At 31.7% G+C, this 20,820-nt stretch overlaps 1 protein-coding gene across 1 annotated transcript; it reads left to right on the forward strand.

Annotated features, from left to right (window-relative positions):
- The first annotated feature begins 17,750 nt into the window (after nt 1–17,750).
- LOC135105678 (uncharacterized) lies at nt 17,751–20,820 on the forward strand. Its single transcript, XM_064014064.1, has 2 exons — nt 17,751–18,827; nt 20,525–20,820. The coding sequence occupies exons 1-2, from the start codon at nt 18,777–18,779 to the stop codon at nt 20,801–20,803; spliced, it is 330 nt and encodes a 109-aa protein (XP_063870134.1). The 5' UTR covers nt 17,751–18,776; the 3' UTR covers nt 20,804–20,820.

The raw sequence follows: 20,820 nt of genomic DNA on the forward strand, positions 1-20,820 counted from the left end.
CTTGGCTGGCTACCTTTAATTCATAACTATTTTTAGCTTTCCTTGTTAAACTTCTGATTTTTCTAATTCATTATATTATGGCCTTAAAACCACTTCCCCTGTCTTTAATCTCATATATACTTCTCTTTCGCCCTATGTAGTGTTTTAACCTCAGTCATCCATTTAGGATCATTCTTCTGCGATCTTTTTCTTCTGTAAGGGATGTTTCCTAACTGTCCTGAATGTAATTTTTTCAACGAAATATTTATTTCGCTTCTCCATAAAGGATGTTTTGTATGGGATTTAGCGTTTCTATACATAAGAACCTATAAAACACGTTTTTAGTAATGTTGTTTTGTATTCCTTTATAGAGCGCTTTCCAAGCTTTTTAGCGCTTTGGTGTCTAACACGTTGAAAAACACTCAAAAGACACGTTGATGATAATGTCGTTTCGTTTCCCGATAAAGGGGGCTTCCAATGCATTTTGTCTTTTGGTACTTAACAATATGAAAAAGAGTTTAAGTAAAAGTTTTCGGTAGAGTTGTTTTTCCATTTAAAAGTGCTAATCATGTGTTTTTGAGTCTTGGTACCTAAAAAGCTCAAAATCTCTCATAATACACTTTTCTCGTAATGTCCTTTGTTTTCTCCATGTAGGATGCTTTGCGTGTAATTTGGCACTTTTATACTTAACAAGCACAAAAACAATCAAAATACAAGTTTTTGGTAATGTTATTCTGTTTCTCCGTAAAGGTTGTTTTGCATGCTTTTCAGCGATTTTGGACGTAAGAAGGTCAAAAACACTCTAAAGATACTTTCTTGGTAATGTTATTTTATATTGCCAAATAGGGTGCTTCCGATGCTTTTTAGCATTTTGATTCCAAACACTCAAATAAACACTCAAAAGACACGTTTCCTGTAATATCGTATTGCTTCTTCATATAGGGATCTCCATGCATTATGATGTTTTGCTACATAATGTGAAAAACGCTCAAAATAAAGGTTTTAACTAATTATGTTCCTTATCTCTATATAGGGTGCTATTCATGCTTTTTAGCGTTTTGGTATTTAGGAAGCTCAAAAACACTAACAAAACTTGTTTCTCCCCATGTCTTTCCATTTCCCCATATACGATGCTTCGTATGTTTTTTTATATTTTGGTACATAACAAGGTAAAAAAAAAAAAAAAAACACTCAAAAACACATTTTTGGTGATGTTCTGTTTCTCCTTTAAGATATATAGGATATATTCAATTTTCATTCAGGCGGTTTATTGTTTGGTACCTAAGAGACTCAAAACACTGATAATACACGTTTCTCGTAATGTCCTATCGTTTCCCCATACAAGGTGCTTTACATGCACTTTTAAGTTGATGTAGGTAACAGACTCAAAAAGACTCAAAATACACGTTTTTGGTAAGGTTTTTCTATTTGGTAAGGTTATTCGTGTTTGTTGCACGTGTTTTAGCGTTTTGGAACGTAAAAAGTTTAAAACACTTAAAAGACATGCTTTTACTAATGTTATTTTGCATTTCTATATAAGGTGCTTTCCATGCAATTTAGCGTTTTCGTGCCTAACACGCTGAAAAACACATAAAAACACATTTCTTACATTGTTCTTTAATTTTCTCGTATAGCGAGCAAGCATTATGTTGTTTTGCTACCTTACAATGTGAAAAATAAACATTCAAATTACACGATTTTGGTAATGTTTTTCTCTTTCTGCATACAGTGTGTTTCTCATTTATTTTAGCGTTTTGGTACCTAAGAAGCTCAAAAAAAAAAAAAACTAATAATACACGTTTTTTTGTCATGTCCTTTCATTTCCTTATATAGGCTCTTTTTGGTGCTTTGGTACCTAACAGGGTGTTCGCATGTATTTTGACATTTTAGTTCGTAAGAACCTAAAAAACACTCTAAACACACGTTTTAGTAGTTTTGTATTCCCCTATAGGGTGATTTCATTGCTTTTTACTGATTTGGTGCCTAACACGCTCAAAAAATAACAAAAGACAAGTTTCTAGTCATTCCGTTCCATTCCTTCATATAGGTTGCTTTACATGCATGTTGGCATTTTGGTAATCAGTGTAAAAAAAAATACACGTTTTTGGTAAGGTTGTTCTTTTTCTTCAGAGCACTATTGAAGCTTTTTACTGATTTGGTACTTAAGAGAGTAATAAAAAAAAAATAAATAAAAAAAAGTATCTCGTAATATCCTTTCATTTCCATATGCAGGCTGTTTTGTTTGATGATAGGCGATTTTGTACATAATAAGCTCAAAGACACTCAAAATACACGTTTTTGGTAAATGTATTCTGTTTCTCTATATAGGGTATTTTCATGCGTTTTTAATGTCATTTCATATATTTATATATGGGTCATTGCATGCATTTTGGCTTTTTGGTAACTAACAATGTCATAACACTCAAAATGCACCTTTTTTTTTGGCAATATTGTTCTGTTTCTCCATATAGAGTGTTATTCATGCGTTTTACCCTTTTGATAATAAGGTCAAAAACACTTATAATACACGTTTCTCGTAATGTCTTTTGATTTTTCCCATATAGGGTATTTTCGATTCATTTAGGCGTTTTTTACGTAACAATCTTATAAAACATTAAAAATACTTGTTTTTGGTAATGTTATTCTGTTTCTCCATAAAGGATGTTTTCTATGTTTTTTTTTTTTTTTTATCGTTTTGGTACGTAGGACACTCAAAAGAAACGTTTTCTTAATGTTGTTTTGTATTCCCATATCAGGTGATTTGTATGCTTTTTAGCATTTTTGTGCCTAACACGCTGAAGAACACATTTTACACATGTTTCTGAAATCTCGTTTCCTTTCCCTAAATAGGGGGCTTTACATGCATTATGGCGTTTTCATTCATAACAAAGTGAAATCACTGAAAATATACGTTTTTGGTAATGATATTTCATATAGAGTGTTATTCATGCATTTTAGCGACTCTGTAACTAATAAGTAACAAAGAAAAACACCAATAGTACACATTTTAATAACGTCTTTTCATTTTGCCATTTAAGATACTATAGATGCATTTTGGCGTTTTTCTACTTAACTAACTCAGAAACACTCGAAATATTTGTTTTTGATATTATTTCTCCATGTTTTTTTTTTTTTTCATGCGATTTAGCGTTTCGGTAGGTAAGAAACTCAAAAACACTGAAAACAGACGTTTTTGGTTAAGTTGTTTTGTTTTCCTTTATAGGGTGCTTTCCATGCTTTTTAGCGTTTTGGTGCCTAGCACGCCAATAAACATTCAAAAGGCACTTTTCTGGGAATCGCGTTTCCTTTCATCATATAGGGTACAAAAACATGTATTAATAGTGTTTTCGAAAACGCCAAAGTGCATGCAAAGTAAGCTATACTGGAGAAACAAACAAAAACGTGTCTTTTGAGTGTTTTCAGCTTTTTACGTACCAAAACACTAAAATGCATAGAAAAGAAACATCATGGAGAAACAGAATAATATTGCCAAAAACGTGTATTTTGAATGTTTTTTTCAGCTTATTACGTACCAATACGCAAAAATTCATCCATTTCACCCTCTATAGGGTAAAGAAACGACATTCCCGGAAAAAAAATGTTATTTTGGTGCTTTTCAGCGTTAGGTACCAAAACTCTAAAGAGCATGGAAGACACTCTATATAGAAATCAAAACAACATTATCAAAATGGTGTCTTTTGAGTGTTTTTGAGCTTCTTACGTTACAAAATGCTAAAACGCGTGCACAATAGCCTTTATCGGGAGATATTACCAAAAACGTATAATTTAAGCGTTTTCCAGCTTTTTAGAAACCAAAACGCCTAAATGGATGTGCTAATCACGTGTTTCAGTATTTTATTACCTAAGAAGCTCAAAAACACTTATAATATACGTTTTTGGTAATGTTGTTCTGTTTTTCATATATGGTATTCTGTATAGATTGTCGTACCTAACATGAGGAAAAAACCCATTTGTTTGGTTAATGCTTTTTTTTCTCCATATAGAGTGATATTCACGTGTTTTAGTGTTTTCGTATATAAGATGTTGAAAAACACTCATAATAATATTTTTTCTTAATAACTTTTCGTTTCTCAAAGGCCGTTAATTTGTGTGCATTATGGCGTTTTCGTACCCAACAAGCTCAAAAACAGTCAAAACACACATTTTTGGTAATGTTATATTTCACCATAAAGGATGTTTTGCACGCTTTTTAGAAATTTGGTACGTAAGAAGCTCAAAAACATTCAAAAGACACGTTTTCGATGTTATATTTTTTGTTTCCTATATAAAGTGTTTTCCATGTTTTCTTTTTTTTTTTTTCTTTTGTGGGACTGGTTTCTAATATGCTCAAAACACTCAAATGACACGTTTCCGGTAATATAATTTCTTTACATCAAATAGTGTGCTGTCTGCATTTTGGCGTTTTGGTAGCTAATGATCAGGAAAACTCTCAAAACACGCGTTAATTGTAATGTCCTCTTTCACCATAAAGGATGTTTTTCATGCGTTTTAGTACGTAAGAAACTGAAAAACACTCAAAAGACAAGTTTTTGATAATATTGATTGCTTTTCCTATACAGGTTGTCTTGCATGCACTTTGGTGTTTTTGTATCTAACAAGCTCAAAAACACTCACCATACAAGTTTTTTCGTAATGTTGGTCTGTTTTTTTTTTTTTTTTATGTATGGTGTTCACTATGCTTTTAGGCGTTTTGGTACCTATCATGGGGAAAAAAAATCATAAAGTACGCTTTTGGTAATGTTGTTTTGTTTCTGCAAATATAGTATTATTCACGTGTTTTAGACTTTTGGTATCTATGAAGCTGAAAAAGACATAATACACCTTTATATTAATATCGTTTCTTTTACCTATATAGGGTAATTTGCATACATTTTGGATTTTGTTACCTAACAAGCTAAAAAAAAACTCAGAACATACGTTTTTGCTAAAATTGTTTTGGACGCCTTTTATCGTTTTGGTACGTAAGAAGCTCAAAAACACTCGATTTTGTTAATGTTATCTTGTTTTCCCATATAGGGTGTTTTCCTTGCTTTTTTAGCGTTTTGCTGCCTAATACGCTCAAAACAATTAAATGACAAGTTTCTGGTGGTTTTGCTACTGGTTTTGTTAATGTTTTTTTTTTTCTCTCTCTCATATAGAGTAATATTCACGTGTTTTAGCGTTTTGGAACATAAAAAAAAAAATAAAAACACTCATAATACGCGTTTCTGTTAATATCGTTTCGTTTCCTTAAATAGGGTTTTTTGCATGCAATATGGGGTCTAGTACCTAACAAGTTAAAAGACACTGAAATAATAATTTTTTGCTAAAGTTTCCCATAAATGTTTCTTTGCTCACATTTTAGCGTTTTGTACGCTCAAAAACACTAAAAAGAAACGTTTTTGACAATGTTGTTTTCTTTTCTTATATAGAGCTATTTCCATGTTTTTTTTAGCTTTTTGTTACCTAATTTGCTCGAAAATTCCCAAATGGCACGTTGCAGGTACTATCTTTTAGTTACTCCAGACAAGGTATTCTACATGCATTCTGTCGTTTTGGTACCTAACTAACCTAAAACACTTAAAACACACGTTTTTGTTAATGTTCTATTTCTCAGTAAAGTGCGTTTTGCATCACTTTTAGAGTTTCGTTGCGTACGAAGCTGAAAAACACTCAAAAGATATGTTTTTGGTAATGTTTTTTTTCTTCTTCTTCTCTTCTTCTATAGGATGCTTTGCATGTACTTTGGCGTTTTGATAACTAACAAATTCAAAAATATTCATAATACATGTTTGTGATCATGTTCTGTTTCTTCACATAAGGTGCTTTATATGTATTTTGGCGTTTTGGTCCCTAACATGGGGAAAAGCACCCATAATACACGTTTTTCGTAATGATGTTCTGTTTCTTCATATAGAATGCTATTTACGTGTTTTAGCGTTTCGTTACATAAGAGACTGAAAAACAGCGTTAATATCTTTTCTTTTCCCCATATCTGAAACTTTGCATGCATTTTGGCGATTAGTTATCTAACAAGCTCAAAAACACTCAAACACACGTTTTTTCCTAATATTGTTGTTGTTTTTTTCGTAAATTGTTATCGTTTTGGTACGTAAGAGGCTCAAGAGCACACAAAGGACACGTTTTTGTTGAAGTTGTTTCGTTTTCCCATATAGGGTATTTTCCATGTTTTTTTTTTTCTAGCGTTTTGGTGCCTAATACCCTAAAAAAAAACACCTAAATGACACGTTTTTGGAAATGTCGTTTCGTTACTTCATATAGGGCGCTCTGCATGCATTTTGGCGTTTTACTAATTACGCTGATAATACACATTGCTGGTATCTTTTTTTCTCCACAGTGTTTTCAATGTGTTTTACCGTTTTAGTACGTAAGCTGGAAAAAAAAAAAAAAAAAAAAAAAAAATATATATATATATATATATATATATATATATATATATATATATATATATATATATATATATATATATATATATATATATATATATATATATATATATATATATATATATATATATATATATATATATATATATATATATATATATATATATATATATATATATATATATATTTCCATACATGGTGCTTTGCATGCACTTTGGTGATTTAGCACCTAAGAAGCTCAAAAACATATAAAACACGTTTTTAGTAATGACGTTCTGTTTCTAGATATAGTGTGCTATTGATGTTTTTTAGCGTTTTTTTTCTAACCTAAGAAGCTGAAAATACTCATAATACTCATTCATTATCCTTTTTTTTTTTATCCAATATCGTGATATTTTCATTGAATTTCTCGTTTTGGTTCCTAACAAGCTGGAAAACGCTCAAATCACACTTTTTTTTTGTAATGTAATGGTAATGGTAATGGTAGATAAGAAGCTCAAAACACTCAATAAACACGTTTTATGCAATGTTTTTTTCTGTTTCTCTATAAAGGGTACGTAAGAAGCTCAAAAACACTAAAAATACATGTTTTTGGTTATGTTATTTCCTTTTCCAATATAGAGCTTTCTGGTACATAAGATTTTCAAAAACACTCAAAAAGAGCTGTTTTTCGTAATCTCTTTCGGCTACTAAAATGGTGAATTCATTCATTTTGCAGTTTCGATAGCTAAGAAGCTCAAGAAGACTCAATATGGTCTTTTTTTGCAATTTTTTTCTTTCTCCATGAAGGATTATTTGTATGCACTTTTATCGTTTTGGTAAATAACAAGCTCAAAACACTCATAATACACGTTTTAGATAATGTTCTGATTTCTTTATGTAGGGTGTTTAGTATGCATTTTGGCGTTTTAGCACTTAACATAGAGAAAATCACTCATAATAAATGTTGTTGTTTTTTTTTTTTATATAATGTTGTTCTGTTTCTCCTTACAGATTCCTATTCATGTGTTTTAGCGTTTTGGTACATCAGAAGCTAAAAAAAAAAAAAAACGCTCATAATACACGTTTCTGTTAATATCGTTTCCTTTAGACATATCAAATCATTCATTTTGGCATTTTAATACCTAAACCTAACAATCTGGAAAACACACAAATCATACGTTTTTGGTAATGTTGTTCAGTTTCTCTGTAAAAGGGTATTTAACACGTGTTTTAGCGTTTTGGTACGTAAGAAGCTTAAAGAAAAAAAAAACACAAAATACACAGTTTTGATATTTTATAATGAATGTGTTTCTTCCTTTTTACCGTTTGGTGCCTAATATCCTCAAAAAAACACCCTTTTGACACGTTTCTGGGAATGTTGTGTTCTAACCCCGGATAAGATGATTTGTATATATTTTGGAGGGTTGGTATCTAATAAGCTGGAACTACTGAAAAGATGTTTTTGGTATTATTGTTTGCTCTTCACATATAGGGTAATTTGCGTGCATTTTGGCGTTTTGGTACCTAACAATCTTAATAACACTCATAATACACCAATTTAATAATCTTTTTTTTTTTTTTGTCATATAGGGTGCTTGTGTACATTTGACGTTTTAGTACATAACATGGCGAAAACACTTATAATACACGTTTTTGGTAATGTTGTTCTATTTTTCCATATAGAGAGCGATTCACGTAATTTAGTGTTTTGGTATCAATAATGTTGAAAAACACTTATAACACACGTTTCTGTTAATATCGTTTTGTTTCCCAGTAACGGATACTTTGGATGCATTTTGGCGTTTGTTACCTAAATAGCTCAAAAACACTCAAAACACACGTTTTTCTTAATATAGTTTTGTTTCACCTTAAAGGGTGTTTTACATGTTTTAGCATTTTGGTACGTAAGAAGCTTAAGATTTCTTAAAAGACACGTTGTTGATAATGTTGCTTTGATTCCCTCTGCTTTCTAGCGTTTTCGTGCCTAATATGCTCAAATCACACAAATTACACGTTTCTGGTGATGTCGATTCGCTACCCAAATAGGGTGCTTTGCATGCATTTTCACGTTTCGGTACCCAACAACTTGGAAAACAATGAAAAGACAAATCCTCGGTTATGTACTTCTGTTTCTCCATAAACAACGTTTTGTATGCGTTTTCGCGTTTTGGTACTAAGAAGCTGAAAAACGTTGAAACGACACGTTTTTGTTATTGTTATTTGTTTTTGCCTTATTGGGAGTTTGCATGCACTTTAGCGTTTTGGTAAAAACACTCATAATACACATTTTTTGTAATATTATTATGTTTCTTCTTATAGGGTGTTTTCTTCATATTGGTTGGTTTGCATCCGTTTTAATGTTTTTCTAAGTAAAACACTAAAAAAACACGTTTTCAGTAATTTTGTTTTGGATTCCCATAAAGAGTGACTTCCATATTATTTATCGTTTTGGTGCCTAACTTGCTGAAAAACACTCAAAACACATGTATCTGGTAAAGTCGTTTAATTTCCTCATGTAGGTGGCTTTGCATACACTTTAGGGTTTGGTACATAACAGTCCGAAAAAAAAAAATCTAAAATTAACTTTTTTCATAATATTATTTTTTCACATAATTTCCCTGAAATTTGCCAGAATTTTGGCATCTCGGTACCTATGAAGATAAATAACAAAAAAAAAAATTAATTTTAATTTATTTATTTATTTTCTCTATAAAGAGTGTTATTTGTGGGTTTTAACTCTTTTCGTACTCATGGAACTTAAAAACACTCATAATACACGTTTCTCGTAATGTCCTTTCGTTTCCCAAACATAGGATTCTTTGCATGTATTTAAGCGTTTTTATACGTAAGAGATCAAAAACACTGAAAATTTTTCGTAATGTTATTTTATTTATCAATAAAGGGTATTTTCCATGCATTTTAGCGTTTTAGTATGTAAGGAGCTGAAAGACACTTAAAGACAAGTTCTTGGTAAATGTTGGTTTTATTCCCCTTCATTGCCCTGCTTTTTTGTGCTTTATTGCCTAACACGCTCAAAAACACTCAAAAGACACTTTTTTTTTCTGGTAATGTCATTTATTTCCAACATAAAGCTGGTTTCGCATGTAATTTCGGGTTTTGGTAACTAAGAATGTGAAAAACACTCAAAATACACGCATTTGGTAAGGTTGTTCTGTTTCTCAATTAAGAGCGTTATTCATGAATTTCAGCATTCTGGTATCTAAGAAAAATCTCCACATACACGAGTTTTTGCGTTTTTTGCCTTATGGATCTTGAAAACTATTAAAACATTCATTATACAGTTTTTTTGTAATATCCTTTTGTTTCCCAATATAGACTGCTTTGCATTCATTTTTGCGTTTTTTGTAGTTAACAAGCTCAAAAACACAACTTTTTTGTAATGTTATTCTATTTCTTCATATTGGTTGGTTTGCATCCGTTTTAGCGTTCTACGCTAAAACTGAAAAGACACGTTTTCAGTAATATTGTTGAAATTGCTGAAAACACCCAAAGACACGTTTCTTGTAAAGTCGTGTAATTTCCCCATATAGGTGGCTTTGCATGCACTTCCGGATTTCGTACATAACTCCGAAAAAAGCTAAAAAAAAATTTTAATGTTTTTTTCACATAATTTCCCTGAATTTCTTCAGAATTTTGACAACTCGGTACCTATGAAGATGATTAACAAAAAAAAATCTATTTTTTTTATTATTTTTTTCTCTATAAAGAGTGTTATTTGTGGGTTTTAGATTTTTGATACTTAAGGAACTTAAAAATACTCATAATACACGATTTTCGTAATGTCCTTTCGTTTCACAAACATAGGGTTCTTTGCATGTATTTAAGCAATTTTATAGGTAACATGATCAAAAACACTCAAAATACATGTTTTTGGTAATGTTATTCTGTTTCTCCATAAAAGGTTGTTTTGCATGCGTTTAGCGTTTTGGTATGTAAGGAGTTAAAAAACACTTAAAGGCAAGTTCTTCCTAAAATTTGCTTTTATTCCAGTGTAATGTGATTTTTCTGCTTTTTAGTGTTTTGTTGCATATAACGCTCAAAAACACTCAAAAGACACTTTTCTGGTAATTTTTTTCCCACATAAAGCTAGTTTCGCATGTAATTTGGGATTTTCGTAACTAACAATGTGAAAAACACTCAAAATACACACATTTGGTAAGGTAGTTCTGTTTTTCAATTAAAAGTGTTATTCATGAGTTTTAGCGTTTTGGTAAGAAACTTCTCTATATACACGAGTTTTTGCGTTTTTTGCCTTGTGGTTCTTGTGAAACTATAAAACACTCATTATACACGTTTCTCGTAATGTCCTTTTGCTTCCCAATATAGAGTGCTTTCCATCCATTTGCGCGTTTTTTGTAGGTAAAAAGCTCAAAAACACTTTTTGGTAATGTTATTCTATTTCTTCATATTTGTTGGTTTGCATCCGTTTTAGCGTTTTTCTACGTAAAACACTGAAAAGACACGTTTTCAGTAATTTTCTTTTGGATTCACATATTGACTGACTTCCACATTATTTATCGTTTTGGTGCCTAACATGCTGAAAAACACTGAAAAGACAGGTTTCTGGTAAAGTCGTTTAACTTCCTTATATAACTGGCATGCACTTTAGAGTTTGGTACATAAAAATCCGAAAAAAGAGCTATAATTAACTTTTTTGATAATGTTATTTTTTCCACATAAATTCCCTGAATTTTGGCAGAATTTTGGCATCTTGGTATCTATGAAAATCATTATAAAAAAAAAGCTTTTTTTTTTTTTCTCTCTATAAAGAGTGTTATTTTGGGGTTTTAACGTTTTGGTACTTAAGGAACACTTAAAAACACTTAAAAACACTTAAAAAACATGTTTTTAGTAATGTTATTCTGCTTCTCCATAAAGGAGTTTTTTTGCATGCGTTTTAGCGTTTTGGTTTGTAAGGAGGTCAAAAACACTTCAAGGCAAGTTCCTGGTAAAAGTTGATTTTATTCCCATGTAATGTGATTGCCCTGTTTTTTTTTCTGATTTATTGCCTAACACGCTCAAAAACACTCAAAAGACACTTCTAGTAATGTCATTTTTTTTCCAACATAGTTTCGCGTGCTATTTGGGGTTTTGCTAAGAATGTGAAAAACACTCAAAATATACGCATTTGGTAAGGTTGTTCTGTTTCTCAATTAATATTGTTATTCATGAGTTTCATCATTTTGGTATCTAAGAAATATCTTTATATACACGAGTTTTTGCGTTTTTTGCCTTGTGCCTAATAAGACACTCATTATACACGTTTCTCGTAATGTTTTTTGTTTCCCAATAGGGAGTGCTTTGCATCCATTTTCGCGTTTTTTATAGGTAACAAGCTCAAAAACACTCAAAATGTACCTTTTTGGTAATGTTATTTTATTTCTTCTTATTGGTTGGTTTGCATCCGTTTTAGCGTTTTTCTACGTAAAACACCGAAAAGACACTTTTTCAGTAATTTTGTTTTAGATTCCCATATAGACTGACTTGCATGTTATTTACCGTTAGGGTGCCTAACAAGCTGAAAAACACTCATAAGACAGTTTTCTGGCAAAGACGTTTAATTTCCCCATTTTTCTACTTCTTGATATTGGTTGGTTTTCATCCGTTTTACCGTTTTTTCTACGTAAAACACTGAGAAGACACGTTTTCAGTAATTTTGTTTTGGTTTGCCATATAGAGTGAGTTCTTCATTATTTATCGTTTTGGTGCCTAACATGCTGAAAAACACTCAAAAGACAGATTTCTTTTAAGGTCGTTTAATTTCCTCAAAAGGCTTTGCATGCACTTTAGTGTTTGGTACACGAAAAAAAGCTAATATCAACTTTTTGATATAAATTTCTTATCATATAATTGCCCTAATTTTTCCCAGAATTTTGGCATCTCGGTACCTATGAAGGTGAATAACAACAAAGAAAAAGAAAATCCTTTTATTTATTTTTTTTTTCTAAATAACGAGTGTTATTTGTGGGTTTTAGCTTTTTGGTAGTTAAGGAACTTAAAAACACTCATAATACACGTTTCTCGTAATGTCTTTACGTTTCACAAACATAAGGTTCTTTGCATGTATTTAAGCGTTTTTATAGATAACATTATCAAAAACACTCAAAATACATGTTTTTGGTAATGTTATTCTGTTACTCCATAAAGCTTTTTTTTCCATACGTTTTAGCGGTTTGGTATGTATGGAGCTCAAAAACACATATTGGCAAGTTCTTGGTAAAAGTTGGTTTTATTCCCATGTAATATGATTGCCCTGCTTTTTAGTACTTAATTGCCTAACACGCTCAAAAACAATTAAAATACACTTCTGATGATGTCATTTTTTTCCCTCATAAAGGTAGTTTCTTATGCTATTTTGGGTATTGCTAACTAGGAATATGAAAAACACTCAAAATACAGGTATTTGCTAAGGTTGTTCTGTTTCTCAATTAAGATTGTTATTCATGAGTTTCAGCGTTTTGGTATCTAAGAAACTTCTTTATATACACGAGTTTTTGCGATTTTCTACGTAAAACACTGAGAAGATACATTTTCAGTAATTTTGTTTTGGATTCCCATATAGAGTGAGTTCCTTATTATTTATCGTTTTGGTGCCTAACATGCTGAAAAACACTCAAAAGACAGATTTCTGGTAAGCTCGTTTAATTTCCTCATATAGGAGGCTTTGCATGCACTTTAGGGTTTGGTACATAACAGTCCGAAAGAAAAGCTAAAATTAACTTTTTTGATAATATTCTTTTGTTCATATAATTTTCCTGAATTTTGCCAGAATTTTGGCATCTCGGTACCTATGAAGATGAAAAAAAAATTCCTATTTTTTGTTTTTATTTTCTAAATAGTGTTATTTGTGGGTTTTAGTTTTTTGGTACTTAAGGAACTTAAAAAAACACTCATAATACACGTTTCTCGTAATGTCCTTTTGTTTCCCAAACATAGTATTCTTTGCATGTATTTAAGCGTTTTTATAGATAACATGATAAAAATCACCCAAATTACATGTTTTTGGTAATGTTATTCTGTTTCTCCATAAATTTCTTTTGCATGAGTTTTAGCGGTTTGGTATATAAGGAGCTCAAAAACATTTAAAGGCAAGTTCTTAGTAAAAATTGGTTTTATTCCAATGAAAAGTGATTGCCCTGCTTTTTAGTGCTTTATTGCCTATCACGCTCAAAAACACTCAAAAGACATTTTTCTGGAAATGTCATGTTTTCCCACATAAATCTGGTTTCGCATGAAATTTGGGTTTTTGGTAACTAAGAATATGAAAAACACTCAAACTACACGAATTTGGTAAGGTTGTTCTGCTTCTCAATTAAGAGTGTTATTCATGAGTTTCAGCATTTTGGTATCTATGAAACTCCTCCATATACACGAGTTTTTGCGTTTTTTGCCTTGCTGTTCTTTTGAACTATAATACACTCATTATACACTTTTCTAGCAATGTCCCTTTGTTTCCCAATATAGAGTGCTTTGTATCAATTTTAGCGTTTTTTTGTAGGTAACAAGCTCAAAAACACTCAAAATATACCTTTTTGGTAATGTTTTTTTTTCTATTTCTTGATATTGGTTGGTTTGCATCCATTTTAGCGTTTTTCTACGTAAAACACTGGGAACACACGTTTTCAGTAATTTTGTTTTGGATTCCCATATAAAGTGAGTTCCTTATTATTTATCATTTCGGTGCTTAACATGCTGAAAAACACTCAAAAGACAGATTTCTGTTAAGGTAGTTTAATTTCCTTATATAGGAGGCTTTGCATGCAGTTTAGGGTTTGGTACATAACAGTCCGAAAAAAACAGCTAAAATCAACTTTTTTGATAATATTCTCTTATCATATAATTGCCTTGAATTTTCCCAGAATTTTGGCATTTCGTACCTATGAAGATGAATAACAAAAAAAAATCCTATTTTTTATTTTTTTTTATTTATTTATTTTTTCTAAATAAAGAGTGGGTTTTAGGTTTTTGGTACTTAAACTTAAAAACACTCATAATATACGCTTCTCGTAATGTCCTTTTGTTTCCCAAACATAAGGTTCTTTGCATGTATTTAAGCGTTTTTATAGGTAACATGATCAAAAATACTCAAAATACATGTTTTTGGTAGTTTTATTCTGTTTCACCATAAAGTGTAATTTGCATGCGTTTTAGTGTTTTGGTATATAAGGAGCTCAAAAAGACTTAAAGGCAAGTTCTTATTAAAAATTGGTTTTATTCAAATGTAATGCGATTGCCCTGCTTTTTAGTGCTTTATTGCCTATCAGGCTCAAAAACACTCAAAAGACTTTTTTCTGGTAATGTCATTTTTTTCTCACATAAAGCTGGTTTCGCTTGCAATTTGAGGTTTTGGTAACTAAGTATGTGAAAAGCTCTCAAAATACACGCATTTAGTAAGGTTGTTCTGTTTCTCAATTAGGAATGTTATTCATGAGTTTCAGCATTTTGGTATCTAGGAAACTTCTCCATATCCTCAAGTTTTTGCGTTTTTTGCCTTTTGGTTCTTTTGAACTATAAAACACTCATTATACACTTTTCTTGCAATGTCCTTTTATTTCCTAATATAGAGTGCTTTGCATCAATTTTCGCGTTTTTTGTAGGTAACAAGCTTAAAAACACTCAAAATATACCTTTTTGGTAATGTTTTTCTATTTTTTTTTTTTTTAATTGGTTGGTTTGCATCCGTTTATCGTTTTTTCTACGTAAAACACTGAGAAGACACGTTTTCAGTAGTTTTGTTTGGATTCCCATATAGAGTGAGTTCCTTATTTATTTATCGTTTTGGTGCCTAACATTCTGAAAAACACTGAAAAGACAGATTTCTTTTAAGGTCGTTTAATTTCCTCATATAGGAGGCTTTCCATGCACTTTAGGGTTTGGTATATAACAGTCCGAAAAAAAAGCTAAAATTAACTTTTTTGATAATTTTCTTTTATCATATAATAGCCCGGAATTTTCCCAGAATTTTGGCATCTCGGTACCTATGAAGATGAATAACAAAAAAAGAAATCCTATTTTTTTATTTTTATTTATTTATTTTTCTAAATAATGAGTGTTATTTGTGGGTTTTAGCTTTTTGGTACTTAAGGAACTAAAAAAACACTCATAACACATATTTCTCGTAATGTCCTTTCGTTTCCCAAACATAAGGTTCTTTGCATGTATTTAAGCGTTTTTATAGATAAGATGATCAAAAACACTCAAAATACATATTTTTGGTAATGTTATTCTGTTTCTCCATAAAAGGTGTTTTGCATGCGTTTTAGCGTTTTGGTATGTAATGAGCTCAAAAACACCTAAAGGCAAGTTCTTGGTAAAAGTTGGTTTTATTCCCATGTAATGTGATTGCCCTGCTTTTTAGTGGTTTATTGCCTAACACGCTCAAAAACACTCGAAAGACATTTTCTGGTAATATTTTTTTCCCACATAAAGCTAGTTTCGCATGAAATTTGGGGTTTTGGTAACTAAGAATGTGAAAAACACTCAAAATACAGGCATTTAGTAAGGTTGTTCTGTTTCTTAATTAAAAGGGTTATTCATGAGATTCAGCATTTTGGTATGTAAGAAACTTCTTTATGTACACGAGTTTTTGAGTTTTTTGCCTTGTGGTTCTTGTGAAACTATAAAACACTCATTATACACGTTTCTCGTAATGTCCTTTTCTTTCCTAATATAGAGTGCGTTTCATCCATTTTCGCATTTTTTTGTAGGTGACAAGCTCAAAAACACATCAAAATATATCTTTTTGGTAATGTTATTCTATTTCTTCATATTGGTTGGTTTGCATCCGTTTTAGCGTTTTTCTACGTAAATCACTGAAAAAACACGTTTTCAATAATATTGTTGAAATTGCTGAAAAAAACAAACACTCAAAAGACAGGTTTCTGGTAAAGTCGAGTAATTTCTCCATATAGGTGGCTTTGCATGCAGTTCAGGGTTTGGTACATAACTCCGGAAGAAAGCTAAAATTATTTTTTTATAATGAATTTCTTTTACAAAATTTCCCTGAATTTTTCCAGAATTTTGGTACCTATGAAGATGAATAACAATTTTTTTTTTTTCTCTATAAAGTGTTATTTGTGTGTTTTAGCTTTTTAGTACTTAAGGAACTTAAAAACACTCATAATACACGATTTTCTTAATGTCCTTTTCTTATAGGAACATAGGGTTCTTTACATGTATTTAAGCGTTTTTATAAGTAACATGATCAAAAACACTCAAAATACATATTTTTGGTAGTTATTCTGTTTCTCCATAAAGGGTGTTTTACATGCGTTTTAGCGTTTTGGTATGTAAGGAGTTAAAAAAAAACACTTAAAGGCAAGTTCTTCGTAAAAGTTGGTTTTATTCCCAAGTTATATGATTTTTCTGGTTTTTAGTGCTTTGTTGCATATCACGCTCAAAAACACTTAAAAGACGTTTTTCTGATAATGTCATTTAAGCGTTTTTATTGGTAACATGATCAAAAACACTAAAAACACATGTCATTGGTAATGTTATTCTGTTTCACCATAAAGTGTATTTTGCATGCGTTTTAGTGTTTTGGTATATAAGGAGCTCAAAAAGACTTAAAGGCAAGTTCTTATTAAAAATTGGTTTTATTCCAATGTAATGTGATTGCCCCCCTTTTTAGTGCTTTATTGCCTAACACGCTCAAAAACACTCAAAAGACATTTTTTTTCTGGTAATGTCATTTTTTTCCCACATTAAGCTGGTTTCGCATGCAATTTGGGGTTTTGGTAACTAAGAATGTGAAAAGCACTCAAAATCCACACATTTAGTAAGATTGTTCTGTTTCTCAATTAAGAGTGTTGTTCATGAGTTTCAGCATTTTGGTATCTACGAAACTTCTTCATATACACTAGTTTTTGCATTTTTTGCCTTGTGGTTCTTTTGAACTATAAAACACTCATTATACACTTTTCTTGCAATGTCCTTTTCTTTCCCATTATAGAGTGCTTTGCATCAATTTTCGTGTTTTTTATAGGTAACAAGCTCAAAAACACTCATTGTTATCGGTGGTATAGGAATTTTAGATTTATAAATTTATCAGTTATTGGTTATTGGGCAATAAATTTATTGCCAATTATCAGTCATCACTGATAAGGTTATTGTTACCGATTTATCAGTTATCATGATCAATTTTTTTCGTCATCACAACCAGCTATATATATATATATATATATATATATATATATATATATATATATATATATATATATATATATATATATATATATATATATATATATATATATATATATATATATATATATATATATATATATATATATATATATATATATATATATATATATATATATATATATATATATATATATATATATATATATATATATATATACACCACTTTCAAATTTATCAACATTTATTTAGTTCTTGAAGTAATCATATTCATTTCTCTAGTGCTACTTCCAAGTTTCTCTCACTCTATCACTTTATTCTACGACCACCCATCTTTGTTTCTTTATCCTCTTGTCCCATTTCCAACATATGCTATTTCTTAGCTCCATTTATCAATCTTGACTCCGTCATATTCATGTTAATAATCAGATTGGCTCCATTATATTCAGAATTTTCTGATAATTCTCCACTTTTCATTTTGCATGATTATCTTCATGACTGTAGCATCATTTACAGACATATATTTTCTTTGGTCATTTAGCATATAATTTACATAAAATGATATACAAAATTAGAGCTAGTGTGTGTGTGTGTGTGTGTGTGTGTATGTGTGTGTGCAGTTGATAAAGACATGCTGTTGCTACAATGAGACAGATCATTTGTTGTGGGGGCTGTTGAACCACACTTAACAAGCTGAGGGAAGTGTAAAATATGTGGTCATTTATATATTTTGGTTGTGTGCAAGTACTGTGAGACAAGTCATAAAGGTTCACATGACTGCTGTACTGACAGGTGTGACCCTTTTATTCAGTGTGGAGCCTGCAGGGGCTGACAGATGATATGGAGTGTTTAAGTCACTATAACAGCAGTTTTGTTTTGTATCTGATGAAATTTTTAAGGATGCTAATGAAGGTCAGTATTGACTTTTTTTTAAGGAGGCAAGATAAAAGATATTTTGTAGCTTTATTCATCCATATACAGTATATACAGTATTAGTAACAAGGGGAACCCACCAACCTCCTTGTAATCTCCTAAATTTCATTTTCATCTTCCTTTTTCCATTCTCCCTTTATTGCATATTTTCAGAAGTTCTTATATCCTTACCCACTGTCTTTTTTCTCTTCACCTCCCCTTCCCTTCTGTTCCATTCCCTGGTGATGGCACAGAATTATCAACAACAAGCTTTTGACGGCTGAGGATGAAGCCCGAATCAACCAGGTACAGGCCAGGTCATTAGCAGCAGGCATGGCCGCCGTGCCCCGCCAAGCCCGGGTGTTGAACCTGAGACCAAGCCAGGTAGGTGTGTGGCCTGTACACCTAGCCACTTGTACTTCTTGTGCTTCACTTCCTATGCTGTCACATGAAACATATTTATTCCTTGTTTTCACAATGTTTCACTCTTAATTTTTGTACTTGTGTTGTGCTATGTATGTATGGCAGCATGTTCTCAAAACAGTAAGCAACATAAGAGGGAAGGAAATGAGGTGGTGATTTATTATTTCTCTTATATGACAATAAAAAAGTTGTCAAAGGCATGTCAAGTTTGTGTGCAGGATTCTGCATTTGAGTGTTGAAGCATGTGTAAATTCACTTGATAAGTATTTAGCTTTTTAAATTGATGTTTGGATGATAATGTGAAGGTTAACATGGCATTGTACTAATCTCCTAAAAAAGGCTGGGAACCATTTGTTCATAATGTGTGTAGGAGCCTCAACGTATCAGGTGTTTAAGCTTTTAGATTGTGATTTGATAGGAGGAATTATGTTAAGAAGGTCACATGACCTTGGTTGTCCATGTTGTATAGAATGTTTTCCAATTAAATTTCTTTCAGTCTCCCTATCTTTTTTACAGAGATGTAGTTTAGATATTTGATTCCAAAGGCAGTTAAGTTTTTCTTTTTTCATTCCTGATCAACTCTGTGCTCTTTCATAAGAGGCATTGATCTGTGCCTTTTCATAGAAGCATGGTCCATGACCTAGTGACATGCAAGGTTTATTGAAGGGACCTGAAACTGATTACAGTGATGAAATTATTCCTTTGAAAGTATTGATGGCTGATCTCTTTCTATAGGTGAGGGTTAGTGTTCTCTACTGTACCAAATACTGAACTGTCTTTTGTACTATTTCTCCATCTGTATCCTACCCAGTAATGGTAATAGACTGAGGAACTCCCCACCTTTGTTAATTTTTACTAAGTATTGTCCTAGTGGTAATCAGATGCAGCATTGATTTGCTTAGGAGTTGGGTATCTGAGAATGAGTGGTTATTGGCACCAAGTGCAGCTCAGTTGTGGGTAACTCCAGTTGTTGGGAGCATTCCATGGTACACAGATGGTGGGATAGTCTTGCCTTGGACTCTTGCAAATGTGTACTATGTCCCAGTGAGTTTTGTTTTTATTTGACATGAATCCCAAGTTTATTTAGGCATTTCAGGGACTTATTGTGGGTGATGGAGATCTCCACAGCACTCTTCTCTTGGTGGGTGGGTAGCTGTTGAAAAATTCATATGAATAGAGATGTCAGATGTAGGTAAAATAGAGAAATGTTGATTTGATTGTGAACTAAATCCCACAACTTATATTATCTTTGATAAGAAAGGTTTCGTTTAAACCATGAAAATTGGATAAATGAAGCTGAGCATTATTTTACTGCAACAAGAAGGCACACAAAGTGAAGGAGATTGCATACTTGTCTTTAGTTTGTTGTCCCTTTGATGGGGAACTTGTATCATTGTTAAAAGCTTAAATCCTGTAAAATAGCATGGATCCATCTGAATCTTTATTCAGTCAAAAGTTTATATGATGTGTAGACTATTCAAGCTTGCCAGCCTGGAGCCTGGAGCCTGCTTGTTGTAGAGTTGTCCTATGTTCTGTAGATTTGCTTGATATTATAAACAATTATGGTAAAATTTTTGTAAACAATTTTGTTCTTTATTTCTGTCAGTATCAGATTCAGTATTTTCTCCATCTTATGGCAGCATATATTTTCAACACAGAGTGAGGGCAGTGTCATTCCTCCTGTCCACTACCCCAACTTCTACTCCCAACACTACCACAGCAATGAGCGGTCTGGTGTGGTGGCTGAGGATTCTTTTGAAGAGGACAATGCTTCTGCTTCATCTGAGCAGGTCAGAAGGTGGATAGCAGCAGTACTAGTAGCAGACTGGTGTTACCTTGATGCTACTGCTACATTGCATTATTTGCATAGTTTTTTCAGTTGTCATGGACTTTGTGTAATATGTATAAAAGTATATGAAGCTCAAGAAACTTGTTGATAAGGTTTATGTTCAGC

Source organism: Scylla paramamosain, chromosome 12 (assembly GCF_035594125.1).
Source record: "Scylla paramamosain isolate STU-SP2022 chromosome 12, ASM3559412v1, whole genome shotgun sequence".
Classification (NCBI taxonomy): Eukaryota; Metazoa; Arthropoda; class Malacostraca; order Decapoda; family Portunidae; genus Scylla; species Scylla paramamosain.

Excerpts from the sequence above, each read along its gene's own strand:
- LOC135105678 (XM_064014064.1), top strand. The coding sequence starts at position 18,777 with ATGGCCGCCGTGCCCCGCCAAGCCCGGGTGTTGAACCTGAGACCAAGC. Across the intron at positions 18,828-20,524 it reads TGAACCTGAGACCAAGCCAG|AGTGAGGGCAGTGTCATTCC; the intron begins GTAGGTGTGTGG and ends TTTTCAACACAG.